Source organism: Sinohyriopsis cumingii, unplaced genomic scaffold (genome assembly GCF_028554795.1).
Source record: "Sinohyriopsis cumingii isolate HCF-2022 unplaced genomic scaffold, ASM2855479v2 utg001176l, whole genome shotgun sequence".
Lineage (NCBI taxonomy): Eukaryota > Metazoa > Mollusca > Bivalvia > Unionida > Unionidae > Sinohyriopsis > Sinohyriopsis cumingii.
The window spans coordinates 4011792-4038724 of NW_028315968.1; the positions used below are offsets into that span (position 1 = coordinate 4011792).

A 26933-nucleotide genomic window follows, 5' to 3' on the forward strand; every position below is an offset into this window, starting at 1 on the left:
TTTGACAACCATAGATAATCTTTCCAAGATTAAACCATTGCTTTTGTTAAGTCTGCCATTATTCCTGCTTCTGAAAACACTGTCATAAGAAGAATAAAGCATTTAGAATTCAGGAGATACATTGTAAGGGAAACAAACTATGATTTTTTCAGCAGAATCAAGAAACAGAACTTTACAGTAGAAAATTCAATCTTAACCAGACGATGATGACTCCATATCTACACAATTATAAAATAATTTCTCTCCTATGACGTCACTGTAAGTGGTTATCCATTTCTGACAGTCTTGTAGATAACATATTATGTATCCCTTGTTATTCTAAGTCATGGGGGATAACTCACTAAATATACACTGCAGTATGAAGTCTTTGATATTTTGTACAATTATTCATTAAATTTTTTTTATAGCAATTGTATGATTTTTAAACAGCCACCATAGAAGACCTAGTGGTTATCTGTGGGGCACAACTTGACATATTTAAATGGTTTTTTTTGTTGAAGACACTATTTTCCAGATGGCATTGTGGTGGCCATATTCAATGTCAGACCAACACTATTTTCCAGATGGCATTGTGGTGGCCGTATTCAATCACAGACCAAAACTATTTTCCGGATGGCATTGTGGTGGCCATATTCAATGTCAGACCAACACTATTTTCCAGATGGCATTGTGGTGGCCATATTCAATGTCAGACCAACACTATTTTCCAGATGGCATTGTGGTGGCCGTATTCAATCACAGACCAAAACTATTTTCCAGATGGCATTGTGGTGGCCATATTCAATGTCAGACCAACACTATTTTCCAGATGGCATTGTGGTGGCCATATTCAATGTCAGACCAACACTATTTTCCAGATGGCATTGTGGTGGCCATATTCAATGTCAGACCAACACTATTTTCCGGATGGCATTGTGGTGGCCATATTCAATGTCAGACCAACACTATTTTCAGTTAGGATGAACTACAGTTCATGTAAAGTCTTTGAATGCAGATTAATATGACCATCTCTATTCAGGAGGAGAGGTAATAATAATAATATGGTCACTGTGGTGTCAATACTAAATGCCAGATCAGTACTATTTTCATTTATGACCAACTAGAAACCATATAATGCATTTCAGTGACAACCCTGTGTCATTATGTCCATCTTTTCAGAAGGAATAGCAATAAAATGATTTTCAAGATGGCTGCCAAGGAAGATGGCTGCCATGGCAGCCATTTTGTATATCCAAAGACCACAATTTTCAATTAGGACCAATGAGTCCTTGGGATGAATTCCTTTGTAATGTTTCATGGCAATCTTCTCAATAAGTTAGAAGTAGTGGTAACAAACTGCTAACAGATACCAAACAGATGTTGGATGCAGGACAAAAGGCAATAAATGTGTGCTCTCTTGGTCTATAACCAGTAAGAGTTGTTTGGGGGTTTTTTCCCCACTAAATCATTCTTCTTAAAATCTATTTCTGAAGGTTGTCATTATTGTCCACCTCTAGAAGTAAGATTTCAATGAACAAGAGTCAGTCTTTGCATTACTTTGGAGAAAAATAAAATAAATTTATGACCACTATTTGAAGCACAGTTCATGTATCAGCAATTACCTTGATTAGCTAGCATGGCAAAAATCTCACATTAAATGCATGCAGTCCACTCATCTGATTCCTGTACTTATTCACATATTCAATATACAGTAGACATATTGCAAGTAAATCTATTGCAAAATATAATATACAGTCATTAATAAGGAAAATTTACCTTCAAATAAACACATATTCTTCCAACTTCCAACTGTACAAGCCATAAAGGGTTGTGTACAACAATAAAGGATCTATTCAGTCATAAACTTAACAGTAAACTTAATCCATGTTAGTAAAGCAAAATAAGCAGATCACAATGTCATTTGGTTTGCATCCCATTATCAAGTATCATCCAATTATCAAGTATCATCCAATAAATGAACTTGCTTCAATAAGTGTATCCAGATGCATCTTCTCATAAAGCTTCAAGGTTCTAGGCATGAGAGTATGTTTATAAGAATGCCAAAAACTCAAGGTCTGGAGCACTAAGCAGAAGTAATATCATCCTCATTTTCACAACTACTTTTCTAGCAGACCTGCTATCCTAACAAGACTTCATTCAGTATGGCAGTCAATGCTTTTTCATAAGTTAGTCCAGTTTTCAATAAGGTGGAACAAAATATCAAGTAATCCTTGCCAAGTTGGAAAACAGGCATTTGAAAGTTCAGAAGTGTGATCTGAGACTGAGGTACTAATAATTATATTTTAAAACCTTACTGGAAATGTCTCCACATGACTCCACATTTACAGTTACCCAAAGCAAGCAAAGCTAAATTCAAAACAAAAACATAACCTGGACACTCGTGTCCAACTAGGCAAGTACTTTTTAAGTCTACTGGACATTTAATCCATGCTGCCATAATTCATTCCAGCCTGCTTACTTATAAGACTCAAGATTATAAGCATCCAATATAAAGAATGTCATTTTCTTGTTTAAACCAGATGATTCCTTTAAGATCTGTACTCCAGATGTATCTGTGTCAAAATAGCTTCATTATTGTCTGCCAATGCACAAGTAATTTTAGGGATGTATGCTAAAAGATTATAATAAATGTTTTTGCAACAATTCTGATTATATTTACTTTTGTCACAGAATCATCAGTGTTATCCTTTGACCAACTAATAAGATAGGTTGCAGTGTCCACATGATCAAGCTTGAAGCAGGATAAACTAAGGTCATTGGCAAAACTGCTTAGTGTTTGGGCAGTAGTTGCAATACTACTGTTATCAATCTTGGTTTCTTATCACAGAACTGCTAATGCATAAATTTTCTATCCATTGTTGAGAATATAAATGCATGATGCAGTAAAATAAAATAGAACAGCTGATACAATAAAATGATCGTTGGTTTAATTAAATCAATTCAGTTTAATTTTTGAAATTGCAAAGGGGAAGATACTTTCATAAGGGCAACCATGAGCACTCTCAGGACAAGATGGTGTAGTCAGGGCAACAGGGTTGCGCTGTATGTTGAGTAGGGTGCACATCTCATCGCCTTTTCTTACATGGGACAAGACTCATCATCCACTTTTTTACATCTGTGCAATCATTTCGGATCATAATTTTGCAATCTCATTTCCATTTTGAAGTTTATGCTTAATCTGATACAATGTTTAATAAAAGATTTATGACCCTGTTGTATTCTTGGTTTTAAATTTAAATTTCACTATTAATATCAGTAAGTCTTGCTACTATTTTTACTTTTCATTTTTACTCAAAAATGTCTGGGTGTCATACATGTGATACTCCATACTGGGAGGGTTTTTCTCTCAAGATGAGGGGGTCTCTTGTCCTTTCCATCACTCAGTGAAATCTCCCCCATACTCAAACTTATTATTTAAAATATTCCACTTTGGAATACATTTTTTTTTAGCACGAAAGTTGATTTGTTTGGTTTTAGCGGCATTTTTAACACATTACTGGCTATACCATGCTGTGGAATTAACACTCAAAAGCATTTCCCCAAAGACAAACTAAGGCTGGTCTCTGTGGGTACTGAACCAACAACCCTTGAAATAAGTGTCTAATGCTCAACAACCTGAACTACTGTGTCCTATCCATAATTAAGAACTTACATGCCTGTAACAAGTTATGAAAAGACCAGAGCCAAAACTTTTAATGCAATTAATTGCCTAAGGCCTGCCATAAAAATTCCCACACATTTCTTGCATATTCCACTCACCTGACCTGTACTCACCCTTCTCCACCCCAAGACAGTGACCCTGAGGTCATAATGCAAAATCTGCAACGTATATTATGTGTCTTCATGCTATAACAAGATTAATTATGTTGAGGTCATTAAATATTTGACATGTCATTGTAAATGAAATTTGTCTCATCTCTGCTCCTTCATCATCAAGAACCATCATCAGGCATAGGAACCAAGAGTTACTTCCCCCTTGGAGATGGCAACTCTAACGCATTTTGGAGTATGGGAGCATGTGTTAATGGAAGAACTTATTCACTGTTCTCTCCAGGGCCTTTTGTCTTAGCAATTGCAAAATGCTATCAGACAATATACCAATGCCAATATGATTACCACTAGAATGAATTGAGGATATCACCAATCGGGACAAAACGCTGATTCTCTTCAAAATTTTCTGACAAGCGCAAGCATTACAAAGGCTTTCATGCATAATGTTATCATAACAGCTCACAGAATCTTAATGATTTTACAAATCAGAACAAGTTACCAATATAGGTCATACTGATGCATAGACACCAAATCAATTGTATTGATAATATAATTAAAATCAAAACTGTGCCAAACATAAAAATAAATAAAGCACAGTGCTCTTTTAAAAAATGTACTATTCGTGAATATAAATGGATTTCAAATGATTGGTAAAAGTGTAAACAGATGTTCTAATCTAATGTATATACCAAATGAAAATTATAAAGAAATAGAGAAAAAAATATGTCATTTGTGCAATTTAGTCATTGGTCTGTTGCACATATTGAATATAAAAACTTTAAAACAGGTTATATTGCATTTGAGTGGTTCCCGACCATTAAAACATACCTGTGACCCAAGGAAGGCAATTTTAATGAGGAGTTGTCACCATCAGATTCAATTAATTTTAATAATCACAGTATCCTAGATATATTTTTTTTCCCACAAACTTCCCTGGGTTTCAAGTATGTTTAAATTGAACACCCCTTAATTATCATCATTATCAAGCAATCACAGCATCACTTTTCTTAAATTCATATGAAATTAGCTCCAATTTCAAAAACGAATTATAAAATTTGATTTAAGTGAACTCTAAAAACCAATTACATATTTCCAGATACATGTAACACTTATTATCACAATAAGACTTTATATTTACAAACTTAGACTAAAAGCTTGTTTGAAGATAAGGTGACATTTTACTTCAAAATACAAAACAATGATTTTCATCCAGTAGCCGTTAAAAATAGATTTTAAAAAATCACAAATCCAGTATCACATGCTGGAATATTATTCCTTTCTTGAATGTTCTCAATTTCTTTACACAGAATCGGTAAGATAAATGATTGTCAAAAATATTTACCTTTTCATGCTGACGCAGTTATTTGTTTCTCTGGAAATATCATTGCACACAATATCAATGATAAAACTTTTGCTACCTGATAATATACATTAAACCAAAAGGTTTCAAACATGCAGGTAAATTATCTGCTTTTTACCTGGACTCTAATTGCACAGCCTAAAGGATCACATAATAGACTTATCAATTACTGTTTTCACAGTTTCAGTATATTAATTTAACATAGATTCATCCCTAAAATAGCTTGTTCAAGTTTCTCTGATGCTTTTTTTAGGTCAGAAAAAGATAAAATCTTTAAGGAAATTTATGCCATGGTATAAAGTCTTAGCCTTAAAAAGACAAAACAAAATAAAGCAATATAAAAAAAATACTGCAACAATTCTATGATGTCTGGTCATGGAGTTACTGTTGCTATGGTACCAGTGGTTCTCCATGTATATCCAATTTGGCTGACTTGACTACAGCTTATGTTTTCTTGGGGACACTTTTCTTTTCTGCATTAAGTTTTTCCTCTGCCAATCTGCAATTAAAACATATAACAAAATCACCCTAAAACAATTTACGTTCCATGATCATGAAACAATAACCTGCACGATAAGGTCACATACCAATTATGGTCCTTCGGCACTGCAAAGTAAAAAGACTGTCAGAAGGGTTACTAAACAAAGACCCTTAATGGACCAGTGCTCTTCTTGCTGAACAGAATTTTAAAAAATTCAAGATAAGACCATTTCTTCTTTTAAAATGCTGAGTGTTAAAACTATTTCTGATATTCTTGAACAATAAGATTTTAAAATTAGAATTTGTGAAAGCCATATTTGATGTAAGATTTGCTCTATTTTCATTTAGGACAAACTAGACACTGTTAGAAGATTTTCTGTGAAAACCACATTTTCATATCACCATTCATTCCACAGAATTATTTACATCATTTTCAATATGTTCATTATGGCAGCCATATTTGAGGTTAGAATAGCGACATTTTCAGTCAGGACCAACTAGACAACATAATTTGCCTCCTGGTGAAAACCCCATATCAATATGACTTTCCATTTATTAGGACTAGAAGTATCAGTTGTTCAAGATGGTTGCTAAGGTGGCCATAATAGATATCAAATCAGCATTATTTTTTTTAAGACCAACTTAACACCATAGGTTAGGCTCTGCAGTTTCACACTTTTTAACAAGCTGGACTTTTAAAGAAAAAGAATTTCCGAGGTTTTCCTTCCTGGTTATGCTGGTAATTTAAGAAAGACCTTATACATCTTAGGTATTTTTACAATAACTTTTAATTCCCTTTAGTCTGGTGCATGATTGATAGGTGTAGTGTGGGTTAGAGAGTATACATTTAATTCCCTTTAGTATGGTGCATGATTGAGGGGTGTAATTTGGGTTAGAGAGTATACAGCTTGGCCTCACTTAGGTGTGCACCTCTCAAAAGAGTCCTACCACCACTTGGTCATTTTTACTTTTAAGACTTCAAATGAAAAATTTAAAAAAAGAAATAATACTTTTTTTTAAAATTTTATATTTTTTATAACTCATTAACTGAAGCTGTCATTGTCTACTATCGCAAAGTTCATTTTCCCAATTTTAATAATTGGGAAAAAGTTAGTGTACTCCATGTAAAAACTCCATGTAAAAACTCCATGTGAAAACTCCATGCTGCTGTGATTTTCCATTCAGGAGAAGTAGCAATAGCAAACTTTCAAGATGGCTGCCGTGATGGCTTCCCTTTAGGATCATTTTTATTTAGGACCAACCAGACAACATAAGAACACATCTAGTGAAAATCAATGCCGCTACAACAATCCATTCAGATGGTGTACAAATAATGACGTCAGGGCAGCACCATTGTTATTTATGAGAAACTAGACATCATAATAAGTCTTCTGGTTAAAAACCCATGCTGATAAGACTTTCCATTCAAAAGAAGCAATACAAATATTTTCAAGATGGCTGCATGGTGGACATAGTGAATGTCTGATGAGCACCAATGTCATTTAGGACCAACTAGATATCATAAAAAGCCTTTTAGTGAACCCCCCACTGTTGATATGACCATCAATTCAGAAAAAATAGTCAAGACAACAGTTGTCATGTCATAATGGATATCTGAGCCATTTTCATGTAAAAAACACTAGTCAGAATAAGAATTCTCCTGGCGAAAAAACCCAACACTGTCAATATGAGATTCTGTTCAAAAGGAGATGCAGTAACATGATGACAGCCATGGTGACATTAATGGATCTCAGATTGGCACCAATGTCATTTAGGACTATACACCATAATAGACCTCAGATTGGCACCAATGTCATTTAGGACTATACACCATAATAGATCTCAGACTGGCACCAATGTCATTTAGGACTATACACCATTAATGGATCTCAGATTGGCACCAATGTCATTTAGGACTATACACCATAACAGATCTCAGATTGGCACCAATGTCATTTACGACTATACACCATAACGGATCTCATATTGGCACCAATGTCATTTAGGACTATACACCATAACTTTTCCATTCATTAACTTTTTTCTATACTTTTCATACTTTTACATTCTTTACACAGGGTCTTCCTTTGGATTTAAAGTTGGAAAGTGAGTTGCCCTTGTAGGCAGGGGGTTTGGGGAACCTCCTACAATGGTAATAAAGGTGTTTTTTAAGTATGTGGATGTAATGTAAAAGTAGCCTGGTAAATCACCCAGCTCCATGCTGATAAGGAAAGCTGTGTGTTAATGTACAAGTTTAGAAACAATAAATAAAAATTATCATCTGTGATTTTCATCTTCGGAATATATCAGCTTTTAATATATCGATATGCTGATGTGTAGCAATCAGTTCAAAGGATAAGGATCTGTCATTTCAAATGTACACAGCAAGCCAAACAAGGAACATTTTTATAATCTCTAATGACGGACAACAAAAAATAATAATATTGAGAATATCAATGACTTGGAGGGTTTATGTAATATTACATCAAACAGAATCAAAGGGATGAATGTAAGTTGATCCATTTTTTTTATGATCATAATCAAATACCATTACCCTTCTTTATACTGGTAAGCTAAGTTATAAAAATGTTTTTAAGTTTTTTATTCTGTTTATCTTTTAACAGGGAATTGATTAAAACCTCCATAAGATACCGTTGAGAACAAATATTTAAGTAATTATCTTTAATAAGATTTTCTGTTGAAATGATTTCATATAATTTAATGTGCTATATCTAAGATGTCAAGCAATATAAGACAAGGGAGATAATCACTCATTAATTTCCTCTCAAGATTATAATCTAAGTTATGTTCCTTTCAATTGCATAAGTGGACTTTCCATGTCAAAAGGTTATAAGAGTTGAATATACAATGTCAGTTGTTTTTTATTATTGTTTAATAATAATTTTTAATTTAAATTACATAACAGAAAAGAGATAGGCAGGGGGAATTTACTGGAAATAGACAAATATAGAAAACATCCGAATGCTTTTTTTTAACCTTGTATGACCAAAATTCTGATGATCCTACTTTCTGGACAATGAGGAAAAAGTAAACGAAGAGCTTTATAATCCAAATAATATATTTTAAAATTTTTAACAAAATTCAATTACAGAACTGGAAATGTAAATAAATGTTAATAGCCAAAAACAAACATAAAGAAAGACTGAAAAACAAATCACTGAAGATCATCCTATGGTAGAATATTATTAAATTCTTAATCCCAATTTTAAAAAATTCACTTACTATGGGGAAAAAATAAATAAAATAAGCAAAATTTAATTTCTTTCATATTTCTCATTAATAAATGTACCGGTAGTTACTGTCACAAAAAATGTGACAGGGCAAAGGTCACACCATTCAATTATTACCTATGTATATTAACTTAATAACTTTATATATGGGAAAAGGTTTGAGAAATTTAAAAGTCTATTAAAGAATCCAAAAGAGGCTTCAAACATGAAAGATACAGTATGTAGAGAAAAGAAAAACATTTTACATGTTAATGATTTCAAAGACATTTTGATGCAGACATATTTTAGATGAGAAGACATTTTAGATGCGGAGACATTTTAAATGCAAAGACATTTTGGATGAAGGGATATTTTAAATGCAGAGACATTTTAGAGACTTTTTAGATGCAGAGACAGCTTAGATGCAGAGACATTTTAGAAAAGACAGTTAGATGCAGAGACTATTTAGAAAAGACAGTTTAGATGCTGAGACTGTTTAGAAAAGACAGTTTAGATGCAGAGACAATTTTAATGTTCTGTTTACATTGCAGGCTCTACAAAAAATGCAGGTTAACCCTTGACAAGAACTTCACCGTGAAGTCATCTTTGAACGTATTTTAGATTAACATATGATTTGTATTCATTGTCATACAGTGAAAAGGTCAGTACTGAGAAACAAATGTAGAAAATACATAGTAAAATTAATTGTGTTCTATGCCCTGTCAGTGCAGTATTTGATATACAAACTGTACGTCGAGGAGAGCAGATGTACTTTGGGTGCGCTCTATATCAACTTGAAACTACTTGTTATATCGTTGGCAATGGCACGTACAAAGCAAACCATGTAAAGAAAATCACAGATTCTGAAAAAGGAACTAGGATTACAACTGATTACAATTGACATTGGATGGCAGAACAAGGAATGAAGTAGATGAATCAAAAAGAAAATAAATCATAACACAGAAAAATACAGGTACAGATTGAAAACCAAGTTAAACTCAAAGCACGTGAAACACGAGAAAATACGGCAGGTAGAAATGAACTGAAAAACCTAAAAAAGTTCTTCAAGCTTAGGCGAATTGAAACACATGAAGGGAGTTTTATTGAGTGTGCATATAAGGAGGGAGCACAAGAGCTGGACATGCCACATCTACCGAGAGAGAAAATACCGGGATCATCAGCCATGATGATTGCAATTAAAGTACTAAATCCAGACTACATAAATAGATTGTACTCAATTAACCCTATTGGATACAAAGGATATATCATTAGACCCAAAGGGAAAACACCGATACTACCTTATGGAGAGATATATGTAGGAAAAGAAAAAGTCAGGGTTAAGGAACCAATGCCTATTTTAAGGAAAGTGAAAAAAGACAAACAGGAGAACTACATTTGACTGACATTCCCCTGGAAATTCCATTAGAGGAAGTGGTGAAATGGTTCGAATAGAAATTCAACATAAAAGTAATAACATCGAGACACGATCCCTCTAACAACAGTATACAATCGGATATGAATATTATAAATTGAAAAAAGCAAATGGAAAGAAACAAAGAGAGCTTTCTTCATTTATGGATTCCTAGAAAAAACATAGTATAAAGGATGTATCTATGACCGCAAATGCAACAGATGTGAGAAGACAGGACATACACACTTTAAATTTCCAACAAATCAGCAGACACAAACAGACATTAGAGAATCACAAGAAAGGAACCAACAACAACAACAACAAAAACAACAACAACAGAACCAACAAGGGATGGTAAATGAGAACAGGCAACTTCAGCAGCAAGAAAAACCAACTCCAAAACAAAGGCAGAAAAATCAACAGCAACAACAAGGACAAAAGCAACAACAACATCACCAGAAAGAACTGGTAAAGAGACAAACAAAATAAATGCATCAAAATGAACGAATAAACAAGACTCAATAGATATTACAAATACCACAAACAACAACAGGGAAAACAGAACCAACGCTCCTAGTACAACCAACAACGATCCCAGAACCAGCACAACTAGTAAATCCACTAACCAAAACAAAAACAATAGAAGAACAAACAGTAAAAGAAAACAAAGAAGCAAAAATTAACACTGGAGAAAGGAAGATACAAGAGAGCACTGCAAAAGGCGAGCAAAATACCGGAAAATATGTACAAAAATCAGTAACAACAACAAACACAGAAACTCAAGAATCAAACAGAGAAAGGAGAAGAGAAAAAAAGAAGACAGCAAAAAGAAGAAGTGAGAATGGCAGAAGAATACCTGTTAGACACTGATGAATGTTTCGAATGAAAAAAAGAAACAAAATTATTTTTAAAAAATTATATAAAAATAATTGTAAAAATATTAAAAAATAGAGAAAAAATAAAAAAAATAAAAAAAATCATACAAAATAAAAACAAATTAAAATAAATGAAAATATAATTAAAAAAAATATATATAAAAAATAATAACATTTATTGAAAAATTAATAACACTTTTCCAAACCTGTATAATAAAACACATCATACTTTATAACAACACATACAATATAGCAACCATTAACATGTAGGGCAGGAGGGCCTCTCTAACTGGTCTGCAAAGATCAAACAGGTGAGACCACCCTCCAAAAAAAAAAGAAAGTATTTGAGTAAAGTTTAAATTGGTATAAAATCTTTTATTAATGATATACACTTGAAATTTGAATATTTTATATATATTGACTTTGAAAATATAAAAATGATATTAAAAATTACAAATAAATTTTTATTTAAAAATTTTAAATGAATTTTTTTTTAAAATTAAAGAAATGCCCCCAAAATGCACACTTATAATATTTTTTGGAATGATGTTAAATGATATCAGCATGTACATTTACCTACACCATATACAAGCTCCAATGATAAATATTTGTCAAATTTTTTCAGAGAAAATATCTTTTTAAGTCAAAATGAGACCTTCATTAAAAATATACGAAGACAAAATTCTATTTTGCATAGGTCATTTAAACTATTTATTAGGGGTCCAAGCCGTTAATTTATGTGTTTATGATGTGGTCACTTCCTGAGTAACACATATCTGCTTGTACAGCCTTCAGTAATTGTTTATTAACATAGTTATAAGGTATTTAGTGAGAGGACAGAGATGAACACTTTATACTAGAACTTACTCAAGTTCTCTACTAAATCATTTTAAACTGTCAGAGAATGAAATACAGGTCAAAGGGATAAAATATGCTTCCCCCAGGTATATTTACCCTTGGATGTAAGAAAACAGTAAAATGATGTAAGTCGAACACAAAATGCATTCCATTTTGTTGTTCAATTTGGTTAAGATATTGATTGATGTAGTGCGTCATTGTGGCCTATATGATGTTATGGGAATTCCAATGATCCATCTTGCTTTATGCATTATTAATTACAAATAATATTTGTTAACTGACACTTTAAAGATTACATGAGAAATATTCAAACAGCTTATTTGAATTTAACTTTGTACAACTTATCTTATCATGTAACATATCCCACATGAACAAAGTATCGATAGATTTTAGAATGTTTGGGATCAGAAGTTTACATTCAGTACATCATATAGGCTGACACTGTACCTATAGTAAATCTGTAAGGCACATTTCTGGCTGTATGCACTGAAAATATCCCAAAATGTTATTTTCATCATGAATATGCCTATGTATGGTAACATATTTCAATTTAGTACTTTGACAGAGTGCAGTATTGTAGAATCAGCTGATATTTGATTCCACTGAATCAATCAGCTTAATAATTGGTAACCAACACTCTTAATAATGCACTATAAATGTTCAAACAGATCATTTGAATTATGTTTGCACATTTGATCTTAACAAGTACATTGTACATGTCCCACTTATGCAAATTTGCATCCTTGTTTACAAGTTTTGGGGATCAGAATTTCACATTTAGTTGATCATTAGGATTTATTGGTACCTATAGTTGATAAGTGTGGCCACATTTGGCTGCATTCACTTGCAATATCTAAAACTGTTATTTCCCTCATGAATAAGATTGCTTATAGTAATATATTTTAATTTAGTACATTGTCACTTGACTTTCCAGTGTATACTGGTATGTACTAATGTTTGCACCAATGATCAAACCTCACCGTCCCAACATTGCCTTAAACTTTATGATACATAGTCTACTTGATCAGTTATTTAACCTGTAAATGGCTAAATATGCTTCTAGAAACCTCATATATTTTTAGGATGAATTTATCATTTTAATATATGGCCACTGCTTCACATTTCTGAGTGTCACTGTCAAGTTTAATATTTTTTCCCATGCTTGCAACCTAAATGTTATTTTGAAATCACTGTATCTAACACATTTTAACTTCATTTACCTACATCTTACTGTTTTCTAGGATTAAGTGAAACATGTTATATCTTTTCAGGTCTAGCCTGGTATCTGGAACAAAGTGTTAGAGTTGGATCAGCTTGGAAGATCTCCAGTAGTCCGGGTGGTGATAGCAAGGTTTCATAAGGACATGTGCAGTGTACTGCCATAAGTGACCAAGATTAGTTCATATCACCACACTGATATATAGCACCTCAAAGATATGGCTTAGGTCTTCATGAGAGAGATTAGCACTATTGTTCAGTAAGGTAGAGCCTCCCTAGAACTGTATTTACCTATCCTATTGTCGCCTTTTGTAGTTATCATCATTGAAATGGAATGCATTTTTGCTATAAAACATGGTAGTGGTGGTCCCATCAGAAGTTTAATAGAGTGAGCTATTAGTTATGCAAATAACTGCCTAAGTATCTCACAAAATAAATGTGGAACATAGCACCTGTCATTGTTTCATTAGTGTGTACACCTATAAACATCTGGACATGCACATTGCGATTTGCTGCCAAAATCACTATAAGCTATGTTGCTTCACTACAACTGGGAAAAATGTTATCAGTTGTACAGACCTAAACTACCATTTGTTTTAATTAACATTCAATAGTCAACATTACTGTCTAAAATTTGACAAAACTGAATTTTAAAACTTGTATGAAAATTTAATTTTTCAATAAAATTTAGTTTTTAAAATTTAAATGTTTATTTAAATTTCCATTAAAATTTAATTTATTAATATTTTTAAATTTCAAACATATGTTCAGACAGGCCTTATCTTGTACTACAGTTAGTTTTTTATTGTATTGAAAATTCCTATAATTAAGGACGATATAGCAAATTTAGTTTTGGTTTCTCAAGAGCACATGGACCAAAACTTGCACCCTGTGGAACACCAGCACTACACACTTTCTGACAGGTGTCAGGTGTCTAGTTTGCAAGAAAAATCAAAAAGACCTCAAGTATAAAGTTGAAATAGGTGTGGAATGCAAATATAAAAGTTTGACTAAAATTGGTCATAAAATATTGGGCCTGTCAGAAATCAGGCCACAATTAATAGTTCTGGTTCAGTACCCCCACAATTAATAGTTCCAGTTCAGTACACACAAATGTAGATCTAGTCGATTTTAAGAACATTTTTTCATCTCTCACTTTGGTGGTAATAGAGGAGTTAGATTTATGCATTTTTGGTAGGGATTTAAAAGTAATTGTTTATTCTTGAAAATATGAGCTCACTGTGTGGTTGTCCTTGTGTATTTTGGCAAAACTGCACAGTGAGTAATAAGGCCTTGATGATGATCCGGAAGTGAAATCTGTGTTCTGTTTATATGCTGCTCTGTTTACAGTGCAGCCTCTCAAAAACATGCAGGTCAACCTTTGACAAGAACTTCACCATGAAGTCATCTCTGAAGGTATTTTAGATTAACATATGATTTGTATTCATTGTCACACAGTGGAAAGGTCAGTAATGAGAAACAAATGTAGAGAATACATAGTAAAATTTAACTGTGTTCTATGTCATCATGGGGTTTGTTGGAGGATCAGGTGGGGTGGACATGATCAAAACTTTTCCTATGGGTTGGCACTGACATTGGCAACTGAATTCAAAGAGCCAACCAGTGTAGATAATCTTACGTAACATTGCATAATCATGTAGAGTACCATGTTATCAGTCACTTCTCTGGCTTTTCAAAGGTACAGACAATGGATTTAGAGTCTCTGCATCAAACTGTTCTTATGGATTTGTGCTGGCCTGCCGCCACCACCCAATGCAGCAACTATTGATTCTACATGATGGGCTGTGCCCTTAGATTGTTCATGCCTTTGTTTTCAGTACTTTCTCATGGGGATGCCATTGACTAGGGTGCAGCATTTTCCCCCAATCATAAACTCATATGCTATACTAATAACGTAAATGCTGGGATCAGCCTAGCTCTATTACAATAATCTGGGATCAACCCAAAATACACTCTTATGTGGGGATCAGCCTAGCACAGATTTAGTTAATGGGATTAGCCCAGAATACACAAGTATGCTGAAATCAGCCTAGCACATAGTCTACTTAAGCTGGGAGCTCTTTCCCCCAATCATATGTGATACTAAGAATGTAAAGGTCATGTATGTTTAATACATTTATTTTACAGTTTTAAATTGAAAAAATAAGAATACTTTCTTCATGCTGGGATCAGCCTTGCTCTATTTCACTAATCTGGTATCAACCCATAATACACTCTGATGTGGGGATCAGCCTTGCATAGATTTAGTTGAGATGGGATACATTTTTAAACAGGAAAAAAATACTTTCTTCATGCTGGGATCAACCTAGCTCAACTCCACAATTCTGGGATCAACCCAGAATACACTCTGATGCAGGGATCAGCCTAGCATAGATTTAGTTGAGATGGGATCAGCCCAGAATACACCTGAATGCTGGGATCAGCCTAGCACATAGTCTACTCAAGCAGGGATCAGCCTAGCAGTCTATGGAAGCTGAGATCAGCCCAGAATGCACTTTAATATTTGGATCAGCCTAGCACCAATTATACTTGAGCTGGGATCAGCCCAGAACACACTCTAAAGCTGGAATCTGCCAAGCATAGATTTACTTGAGGATGGTATCAGCCCACTGAAATACACTATTATGCTGATATCAGCTTAGTACATAGCATACCTTAAGCTGGGATAAGCCCAGAATACACTCGAATGCTGGTATCAGCCTAGCACTGATTTTACTTGAACTATCTAGCACTGATTCTTACTGAGCTGGGATCAGCCTAGCACTGATTGTACTTGAGCTGGGATCAGCCCAGAATACACTTAAATGCTGGGATCAGCCCAGAATACACCTGAATGCTGGGATCAGCCTAGCACATAGTCTATGCAAGCAGGGATCAGCCTAGCAGTCTATGGAAGCTGAGATCAGCCCAGAATGCACTTTAATATTTGGATCAGCCTAGCACCAATTATACTTGAGCTGGGATCAGCCCAGAACACACTCTGAAGCTGGGATCAGCCAAGCATAGGTTTACTTGAGGATGGTATCTGCCCACCAGAATACACTATTATGCATTGCATACCTTAAACTGGGATAAGCCCAGAATACATTCAAATGCTGGGATCAGCCTAGCACTGATTTTATTTGAACTATCTAGCACTGATTCTTACTGAGCTGGGATCAGCCTAGCACTGATTCTACTTGAGCTGGGATCAGCCCAGAATACACTGTAATGCTGGGATCAGCCCAGAATACACTGCAATGCTGGGATCAGCCCAGAATACACTGCAATGCTGGGATCAGCTTAGCACTGATTGCGAATAATAGTCTTGTATATTCAGATTCTAGCCCATGAGTAGCCCACAAAAAGAGAGCCAAATATTTTAAATATTTTAATTAAATATTGATGTTATTTTCGTTATGATGCTGATGTTGTAGAATACTGGCAATAATGAAAAGTGGCTTGTCTGAGAGAAAGGAAGAGACTGAGTACAATTCAGTATTTTCAACAGTGCATAAAGCACTTCTTTTGCAATGATCAAAATGAATATTGACCACTGTTAGCTCCCTTTGTTTAAAACCCATTTTGTGGCTTTATAAAACCACCAAATAATAATGTACAGACTTATGGGGAATTTTTTTTTACATTTCTCCAGTATGGCAAAGTCAATGGAATACACAGGGATATAATCACATACAATTATAAGAATGTCATTCCTGTAAATATGTATTCAGTACTCAAATTAATGTAAGCAACCAGCAACAAAAAAACTTCTTTTTGGGGAAATCTACCTATGTGACAAAGAAACTGTTTTTTTTACAAAAATTCTGTGCAATAAAGGAGAGAACATTATCAGTGGCTTAACTTCACTACATTAGAAAACTTGAAGACAAAATAAAATTTAAAAAAATTGGAATCAACTTCTTTGTTTAGGTCTTTGTAATAACAGTAAATATTTATTTGGTTAAAAACAACAACTCATTAATGTTCAGAATTATCTTGCATGCAAACCAGACCATATCCGAATGTTATCAGAAAGGCTGACAGTGCCTGCAAGTCAAGCTCATTATTAAAACATTGCTGAAAAACTAAAACCATAACAAACTGTTAACAGCATCGATTACGACACTGGTACCAGAAAAGCGGCTGATATATCATACTTCCCCCACTAATATGGGTGCGATAAAAAGTTGCAAATGAAGTTTACAGAGGTGAATAAATTTTTGATAGTAATAATTTAATACTTAGAACGAGACAGAAATGGGCAAGCATTAACTCAGTTATAAGGAAGAAACATTTTACAATGTGTTTAGAAACAATGATGTCAGTTTCTAGAGTAAATAAGTTTCAATTTACCAAGTTACGGTCACTTGAAATAAAAGATGGAAAAATCTGAGACCTAAAACATGATTTGATTTCATGGGCATTTCAACTTTTGTGGTTTCAGTTTTAAGAAATTTAAATGAATACCATTACAATACAATGGTGACCCATTCCTTATCCAACATGATATTATTGCATATTTTTCTAAGTTCTACAAAAGCACAATGCTTTTCTGAATTAAAAACTTCTATACAAAACTTACATTACCTTAACATCTGAAGAATAACAAAACTTAAATTTTCTTGCTTGTTTCTAAAACCTTTAACATGCACACTGTATTGGAAAGACCCAAAGCTTGTGAACGTCAGTACCAACAACAGCAAACCCAGCCATCATGTTCATAAGTGACTTTACAACAACAGCAAACCCAGCCATCATGTTCATAAGGGACTTTACAACAGTGAACCCAGCCATCATGCTCATAAGTGACTTTACAAAAACAGCAAACCCAGCCATCATGTTCATAAGTGACTTTACTCCTGGATAGCAACAGTGGATCATAGAGAAATATTCCTACTTAACAGTGAATATATGTTAAAACATACAAACCTAGCCTCAGCTTCTTTCTTCTCAATCATAGCCCTTTTCCATGCAGGAACATTTTTGAATCTACTTTCTCTTTCCTCCACCTATAATAGGAATAAACATGTAAGTATAAGCATTAAAGACAGTTTTAAAAAAAAGTCTTTTTTCAGCATTGGATAAATAAACTATAGTATCTCAGGTGGTAGAGCATCTGATTCATAATCCAAGGGTACCAGGTTTGATACCCACCAATGCCAGCCCTGGCCGATTATCTCAGTGGCTCCTGTAATAGGCAATTACCATATTGCCAGGCTATAAGATGATACTTTTTGACCAGAAAATCGTATACTCCAAATTTACTTATATATGGATTATGTCATCCAAATTGCGTTATCATGAAGAGGTCATTATACTTGCAAAGAATAGCATAGACAGCATGCAAAATGGTCATTCTTCGGATTTAACCTAATGGAGACTATATGGATATAACTATTGTGAATATTTAAACCCTGATGGAGCATGGTATGTATTTTCATAGTTTACATTTACTGTCACATTTCTTAATTTCTCTCTTCGACTAAAGCTTCAGCTAAATGTGGGCAATAAGGTAAAAAAAACACCACCAAAAAACCCCGCACAAAGAGCTGAATCTCTCTCTCTCTCATATATTGGACCATATTTTATTTTGATCACTAGATACAAGAAGAAAAATGTGATGGAATACATATGCATCCCTCTCTCCGTATCTCTCTTCCCCCCAAAACTGTGGAAAAAACATTTTAGCATTAATGATGCAATTTTACTATTGCTGATAATATGAAATAGCATAAAGTGATACTTTTAACATTTATGAAACCAGAAGTTACTATAGTTAAATTCCACAGAGCATTGCGAGTTTTATCCTATCTGTAACTCACCAAATTTTCAGGCCAAGATCATCATTATGTAACTAGAAGTACATAATACAAATTAAAATACTACTATGTGTAAAACAAATTTGGTACTTTTAGTTACCTGACCAGAAAGGTTACTGAGTTACAAACAAGATTAAATTCACGGTTGCTGTGTTGAACGAAGTGAAAAAGACAATCCCAGGTAATGATCTGCCCTCATCTTATACTCAGTATCGACTTATATATGGATGAAGGATAATTGTTATTGTTATTGTTCTAGGGTTTAACGCCATTTTTCAGCACAAGATAGGCTATACATGGCGGCCAGTATAACTGGTGGAGGAAGAACCCTGGAAAACCCAGTAAGAACCACCGACCCACGAGAAGCTACTGGCAGGCTTTCCCACGTACCCACGCTAGCCGAGCCTTGGACTCGAACCCACGCAGACAGAGGTGAGATGGCAGTGATCCAGAACGGTGAGCGCTTTAGACCACTCGGCCACTCGGGGCCCCGGATGAAGGATAAAAATTTTACTAAATTTGATGATTCGACTTACGCTATGCATCGACTTATGAGCTTGCAAATACTGTAGCTCCCATGTCCTTTGCATAATATAGCAAAAAAAGCATTAAAAGCACAGGTAAAACTAACAACAAAACCAAAATCATAACTGAATCAAGACTTTCCAGTCATCAGTTGATGTGACATCCCAATGAATCTGCCTCTTAGTCTCAGCTTTTACGTAACATACATATCCATGCCTCTCATTGCTTGGGTCTATGCAGTTTGTTAGAAGTAATCAACAGAACAAACAATGCAGACCCTAACCTGCTGGCACAGTCTCTAACCTGCTGGATAAAAACCAAATATCATTGTCCATCTGGATGGAAACCAAGCATCATTGTCCATCTGGATGAAAACCAAGTATCACTGTCTATCTGGATGGAAACCAAGCATCATTGTCCATCTAGATGAAAACCAAGTATCATTGTCTATCTGGATGGAAACCAAGCATCACTGTCCATCTGGATGAAAACCAAGCATCATTGTCCATCTAGATGAAAACCAAGCATCATTGTCCATCTAGATGAAAACCAAGCATCATTGTCCATCTAGATGAAAACCAAGTATCACTGTCTATCTGGATGGAAACCAAGCATCATTGTCCATCTAGATGGAAACCAAGCATTATTGTCCATCTGGATGAAAACCAAGCATTATTGTCCATCTGGATGAAAACCAAGTATCATTGTCCATCTAGATGAAAACCAAGTATCATTGTCCATCTAGATGAAAACCAAGTATCATTGTCTATCTAGATAAAACCAAGTATCATTGTCCATCTAGATGGAAACCAAGTATCATTGTCCATCTAGATAAAACCAAGTATCATTGTCCATCTAGATTGAAAAAATGCCTGCCTTTAGAACATACTCAGCAATTTCTTGTCCTGTATCTTTTATTATAATGCCATATTTAATAATGCCGCATTTAATTTTTCAATTTTGAAAAATATATGAGAATATCATAAACTGCAATTTAAAATAAAATAACAATACAGAAACCAGAAGCTATACCTGCAAAAAATACACAACCTATGAAAACAACCCAACTATTATGACCTTGATCTCTGAGCCATGGACTGATTCATAAACTAAAATTGTTCATGTACTCAATAGAATTTCTTAGTCGTCACTTGTGCAAAAACTCTTAGATGGTTGTCCCTGAATTGAAGATTTTTTAAGCCAAAAGTTTAAATCTTACAGATAGGCAGACAGACTAATAACTTTTTTACTACTTTAAAAGATAAAATGGAGTTGATATTTTTATCACAAGACCTTTTTCTTCTCTTGTGCCTCCTCATAAGCTTTTTCAGCTATGTTTCTGGCCAGCATCTGTTTGCGCCATCCTGGAATCTCTACACCACGTCCATCTGTGTCTGGTACCTGGTCCAGGAAGTTCTTAGGATCCCACTCCCCAACCAACTGTACCTTGCTGGAGTTTTCCTACAACAAGAAAACTTAATGAACAATGGATACACCAGCTGTACCTTGGTGGAGTTTTTCTACAACAAGAAAACTTAATGAACAATGGTTACACCAGCTGTAATTTTGTGGAGTTACCATACAAAAACAAGAACAATATACAATTTTTTTCTGTAAGTGGCACTATACTAAGAATTCATCTCTTTTTTATAGAAAACTGATCTTGTTGCTTTTCACGATTGATGCATACCACAGATAGAAAATGTTCCGTGAAACAATTAAGACTCTTTTCCAAATCTATGAAGTAAGAAGCCATGGTGATTAAGAGGAAAGCTCTGGATTTTTTACCAGCTTCGATTACCACCATCGGATAAGCCTGAATTGGTTCCTGATAATGGTGTGTCTGTGGGCAATGCACTTTACTACACTTATTTCAGCACAATGTAATCTTCAAAGTGCTGTAAAAGGCCTTGTACTCCATCCCCTGCCAAAACTAAATGAAGAAGAACATCTGTATCCCTTGCCCCGTCCAAATGCCTGCTAGGAGTCAGTATGATTTGATGAAGATTTCAAGTTTATGCTGGGAAGTGATAGGCAACATGATTTTGCACCAGAAATAAAAGAGCAAATGTTGGTTCGACGATTAAATAGACAAAAACATTACAAATATTAAAACTAAACAAGTATAAATAGCAAAAGGCATATTTTGACCACTAGTCTACTATGTACACCAAATTTCATACTAATATTGGGAATGGTTTGACCAGAAGTCTACTATGTACACCAAGTTTCATACAGATATTGGGAATGGTCTGACCAGAAGTCTAATATGTATACTAAATTTCATACATATATATGGAATGGTTTGACCAGAAGTCTAATATGTATACCAAGTTTCATACAGAAATTGGGAATGGGCTGACCAGAAGTCTACTATGTATACTAAATTTCATACAGATATTGGGAATGGTCTGACCAGAAGTCTACTATGTATACTAAATTTCATACATATATATGGAATGGTTTGACCTGAAGTCTAATATGTATACCAAGTTTCATACAGAAATTGGGAATGGGCTGACCAGAAGTCTACTATGTATACTAAATTTCATACAGATATTGGGAATGGTCTGACCAGAAGTCTACTATGTATACTAAATTTCATACATATATATGGAATGGTTTAACCAAGAGTCTAATATGTACACTAAGTTTAATACAGACATTGGGAATGGTTTGACCAGAAGTCTACTGTGTACACCAAGTTTTATACAGATATTGGGAATGGTTTGACCAGAAGTCTACTATGTACACCAAGTTTCATACAGATATTGGGAATGGTCTGACCAGAAGTCTACTATGTATACTAAATTTCATACATATATATGGAATGGTTTGACCAGAAGTCTAATATGTATACCAAGTTTCATACAGAAATTGGGAATGGGCTGACCAGAAGTCTACTATGTATACTAAATTTCATACAGATATTGGGAATGGTCTGACCAGAAGTCTACTATGTATACTAAATTTCATACATATATATGGAATGGTTTAACCAAGAGTCTAATATGTACACTAAGTTTAATACAGACATTGGGAATGGTTTGACCAGAAGTCTACTGTGTACACCAAGTTTTATACAGATATTGGGAATGGTTTGACCAGAAGTCTACTATGTATACTAAATTTCATACAAATATTGGGAATGGTTTGATCAGAAGTCTAATATGATCACTAAATTTCATACAGATATTGGGAATGGTTTGACCAGAAGTCTAATATGTACACTAAGTTTCATACAGATAACCTTCAATATTTTCATATAGGTATCATACATGTTTTGGCCAGTAGTCTAATATATTTAAAAAGTTTCATACAAATATCTTGAATGGGTTAGCCAGAAGTCTAATATGTACAATACGTTTCATACCAATATCTTGAATGGTTTTGCCAGAAGTCTATTATATGTAAAAGGTTTCATACAAATATCTTGAATGGGTTAGCCACAAGTCTATTATATATAATAAGTTTCATACAAATATCTTGAATGGTTTCACCAGAAGTCTAATATGCACAAGTTTCATACCAATATCTTGAATGGGTTAGCCACAAGTCTGTTATATATAACAAGTTTTATACCAATATCTTGAATGGGTTAGCCAGAAATCTAATATGCACAAGTTTCATACCAATATCTTGAATGGGTTAGCCAGAAATCTAATATGCACAAGTTTCATACCAATATCTTGAATGGGTTAGCCAGAAGTCTATTATATATAACAAGTTTCATACAAATATCTTGAATGGTTTTGCCAAAGTCTATTATATATAACAAGTTTCATACCAATATCTTGAATGGTTTTGCCAAAGTCTATTATATATAACAAGATTCATACCAATATCTTGAATGGTTTCACTAAAGTCTATTATATGTAACAAGTTTCATACAAATATCTTGAATGGGTTAGCCAGAAGTCTAATATGCACAAAAATTTTCATAAAAATATCTTGAATGGGTTAGCCAGAAGTCTATTATATATAACAAGTTTCATACCAATATCTTGAATGGGTTAGCCACAAGTCTATTATATATAACAAGTTTCATACCAGTATCTTGAATGGGTTAGCCACAAGTCTATTATATATAACAAGTTTCATACCAATATCTTGAATGGTTTCACGAAAGTCTATTATATGTAACAAGTTTCATACAAATATCTTGAATGGGTTAGCCAGAAGTCTAATATATGTAAAAGTTTCATACAAAAATCTTGAATGGGTTAGCCAGAAGTATAATATATGTAAAAAGTTTCATACAAATATCTTGAATGGGTTAGCCACAAGTCTATTATATGTAACAAGTTTCATACAAATATCTTGAATGGGTTAGCCAGAAGTCTAATATGCACAGGTTTCACATGCTATATACATTGCAGCCAGTATATTTGGTGGAGAAAGAATCCAGGGAGATCCAAGGAAAAACAACTGACACACAGTAAACTTTGCAAAGGCAAGCGCCTTAGACGACTGAACTCAGCCAACCAGAGCCACTGGAAGAAGAAAGTGCAAATGAATGATGGATGGAAAAAATATGGACAAAAATGTTAAAAATACTGAAACTACAGAACTGTGAAGTAAAAAGGCAATAGTCTAGTATGTAAAACCAAATTTCATAGAAATCATTTTGGAGTTTCATCAGCAAAATGTATGTATCAGATAGTCCATACACATGGTTCATGTTTTATCATTTTTCTTTACTTCTTAAGTTATTTAGTATAACCATAAATCAAAATGTCTTTTTCAAACAAACCATGTTTGATTCCACAGTACCTGACAATACCAAAAGTGAAAATAATTATGGAATAAAATTAAAGCAAAAACCCACCATATGAAATATAAAGTGATGGTCATAAAATCAGAGATGGTTCATGCATACACTTCCTTATAAGTAGAGTACAACTGCAAACTGCACTAACCTAGATCTTCCAATATATAATGTCCAGGCAGATATGATTCAGTGCATTTTTTTTAGGTGTAATCATCGGACCAAACAAGGACCCTGATCCACCTGATACTGCCTGAAAAATGTGCCAACAGATTAGTGTCTATGTTGCTTAGTGTCTATGTTCCTTAGTGTCCATGTTGCTTAGTGTCCATGTTGCTTAGTGTCTATGTTGCTTAGTGTCTATGTTGCTTAGTGTCCATGTTGCTTAGTGTCTATGATGCTTAGTGTCCATGTTGCTTAGTGTCCATGTTGCTTAGTGTCTATGTTGCTTAGTGTCCATGTTGCTTAGTGTCTATGTTGCTTAGTGTCTATGTTGCTTAGTGTCCATGTTGCTTAGTGTCTATGTTGCTTAGTGTCTATGTTGCTTATTGTCCATGTTGCTTAGTGTCTATGTTGCTTAGTGTCCATGTTGCTTAGTGTCTATGTTGCTTAGTGTCTATGTTGCTTAGTGTCTATGTTGCTTAGTGTCCATGTTGCTTCGTGTCCATGTTGCTTAGTGTCTATGTTTCTATGTTGCTTAGTGTCTATGTTGCTAAATGTCTATGTTGCTTAGTGTCCATGTTGTTTAGTGTCTATGTTGCTTAGTGGTCTATGTTGCTTAGCATCTATGTTGCTTAGTGTCCATGTTGCTTAGTGTCTATGTTGCTTAGTATCTATGTTGCTTAGTGTCTATGTTGCTTTTTGTCCATGTTGCTTAGTGTCCATGTTGCTTAGTGTCCATGTTGCTTAGTGTCTATGTTGCTTAGTGTCTATGTTGCTTAGTGTCCATGTTGCTTAGTGTCTATTTGCTTAGTGTCCATGTTGATTAGTGTCCATGTTGCTTAGTGTCTATGTTTCTATGTTGCTTAGTGTCTATGTTGCTTAATGTCTATGTTGCTTAGTGTCCATGTTGCTTAGTGTCTATGTTGCTTAGCATCTATGTTGCTTAGTGTCCATGTTGCTTAGTGTCTATGTTGCTTAGTGTCCATGTTGCTTAATGTCTATGTTGCTTATTTTCCATGTTGCTTAGTGTCCATGTTGCTTAGTGTCCATGTTGCTTAGTGTCTATGTTGCTTATTTTCCATGTTGCTTAGTGTCCATGTTGCTTAGTGTCCATGTTGCTTAGTTTCTATGTTGCTTAGTGTCCATGTTGCATAGTGTCTATGTTGCTTAGTGTCCATGTTGCTTAGTGTCTATGTTGCTTAGTGTCCATGTTGCTTAGTGTCTATGTTGCTTAGTGTCCATGTTGCTTAGTGTCCATGTTGCTTAGTGTCCATGTTGCTTAGTGTCCATGTTGCTTAGTGTCTATGTTGCTTAGTGTCTATGTTGCTTAGTGTCCATGTTGCTTAGTGTCCATGTTGCTTAGTGTCTATGTTTCTATGTTGCTTAGTGTCTATGTTGCTTAATGTCTATGTTGCTTAGTGTCTATGTTGCTTAGTGTCTATGTTGCTTAGCGTCTATGTTGCTTAGTGTCCATGTTGCTTAGTGTCTATGTTGCTTAGTGTCCATGTTGCTTAGTGTCTATGTTGCTTAGTGTCCATGTTGCTTAGTGTCCATGTTGCTTGCAGATGGACATGAAATATAAGCAAGTTTAGATTATACTGTATCCAAAATATTTAATTTTAAATAATATATTATATCCTATATCGAACATTTTTAAATGTATACTTTTAATATTTTCTTACACAGAGTAAATTACCATTAAAAGAGAAAAGCATTAAAAGCTAAGTGGATCAATGAAAAATGGTGCACTCAGTTATTCACATGAATTATAAACTTTCAGATATCTTAGTTCTCCAAAACCCTAGATCATTGTGACACATTACAGTAACTTTAACTCCAGATTGTTGATGCCATTCTAATTTCTATACTCATGACAAAATGTTTGTATGCTCTACTGCACATAATGCTTCAAAAAATTAAAACAAATTCTAACCTTGCACAATTACTATTTTCACAGACTACCTTTTACAGAATTATAATTTGTATCATATAACAAAAGGACCCATATTTGTCAAAATTGTTGTTTAATGAGGAAAGTAAAATCTTTAGCACTGAGTAAATCTCAGGTCTGGATGGGCAGCCACATGGATGTGCAATCAGATACAGAAGTGAATGCCATGCCATACTTCCACTAAATCAATTAGTGAAGTGACTGCCATGCCAAACTTCCACTAAATCAATTAGTGAAGTGACTGCCATGCCAGACTTCCATGAAATCAATTAGTGAAGTGACTGCCATGCCAAACTTGCACTAAATCAATTAGTGAAGTGACTGCCATGCCAGACTTCCACTAAATCAATTAGTGAAGTGACTGCCATGCCAGACTTCCACCAAATCAGGTATCAAAGCGACTGCCATGCCAAACTTCCACTAAATCAATTAGTGAAGTGACTGCCATGCCAGACTTGCACTAAATCAATTAGTGAAGTGACTGCCATGCCAGACTTCCACT

At 34.3% G+C, this 26933-nt stretch overlaps 1 protein-coding gene across 2 annotated transcripts in view; it reads right to left on the reverse strand.

Moving 5' to 3' along the window:
- Window positions 1-476: 476 nt before the first annotated feature.
- The window catches only part of LOC149772792 (uncharacterized), a 132806-nt gene continuing 106349 nt past the window's right edge, over window positions 477-26933 (reverse strand). For both annotated transcript variants that reach the window (XM_089947275.1, XM_089947276.1), the window contains 3 exons: window positions 20844-21011; window positions 18136-18215; window positions 477-5630 (listed from right to left, as the gene is read on the reverse strand). In XM_089947275.1, the coding sequence (XP_089803401.1) occupies window positions 5576-5630; window positions 18136-18215; window positions 20844-21011 (303 nt within the window). In that variant the 3' untranslated portion in view covers window positions 477-5575. The remainder of the gene's footprint in view (window positions 5631-18135; window positions 18216-20843; window positions 21012-26933) is intronic.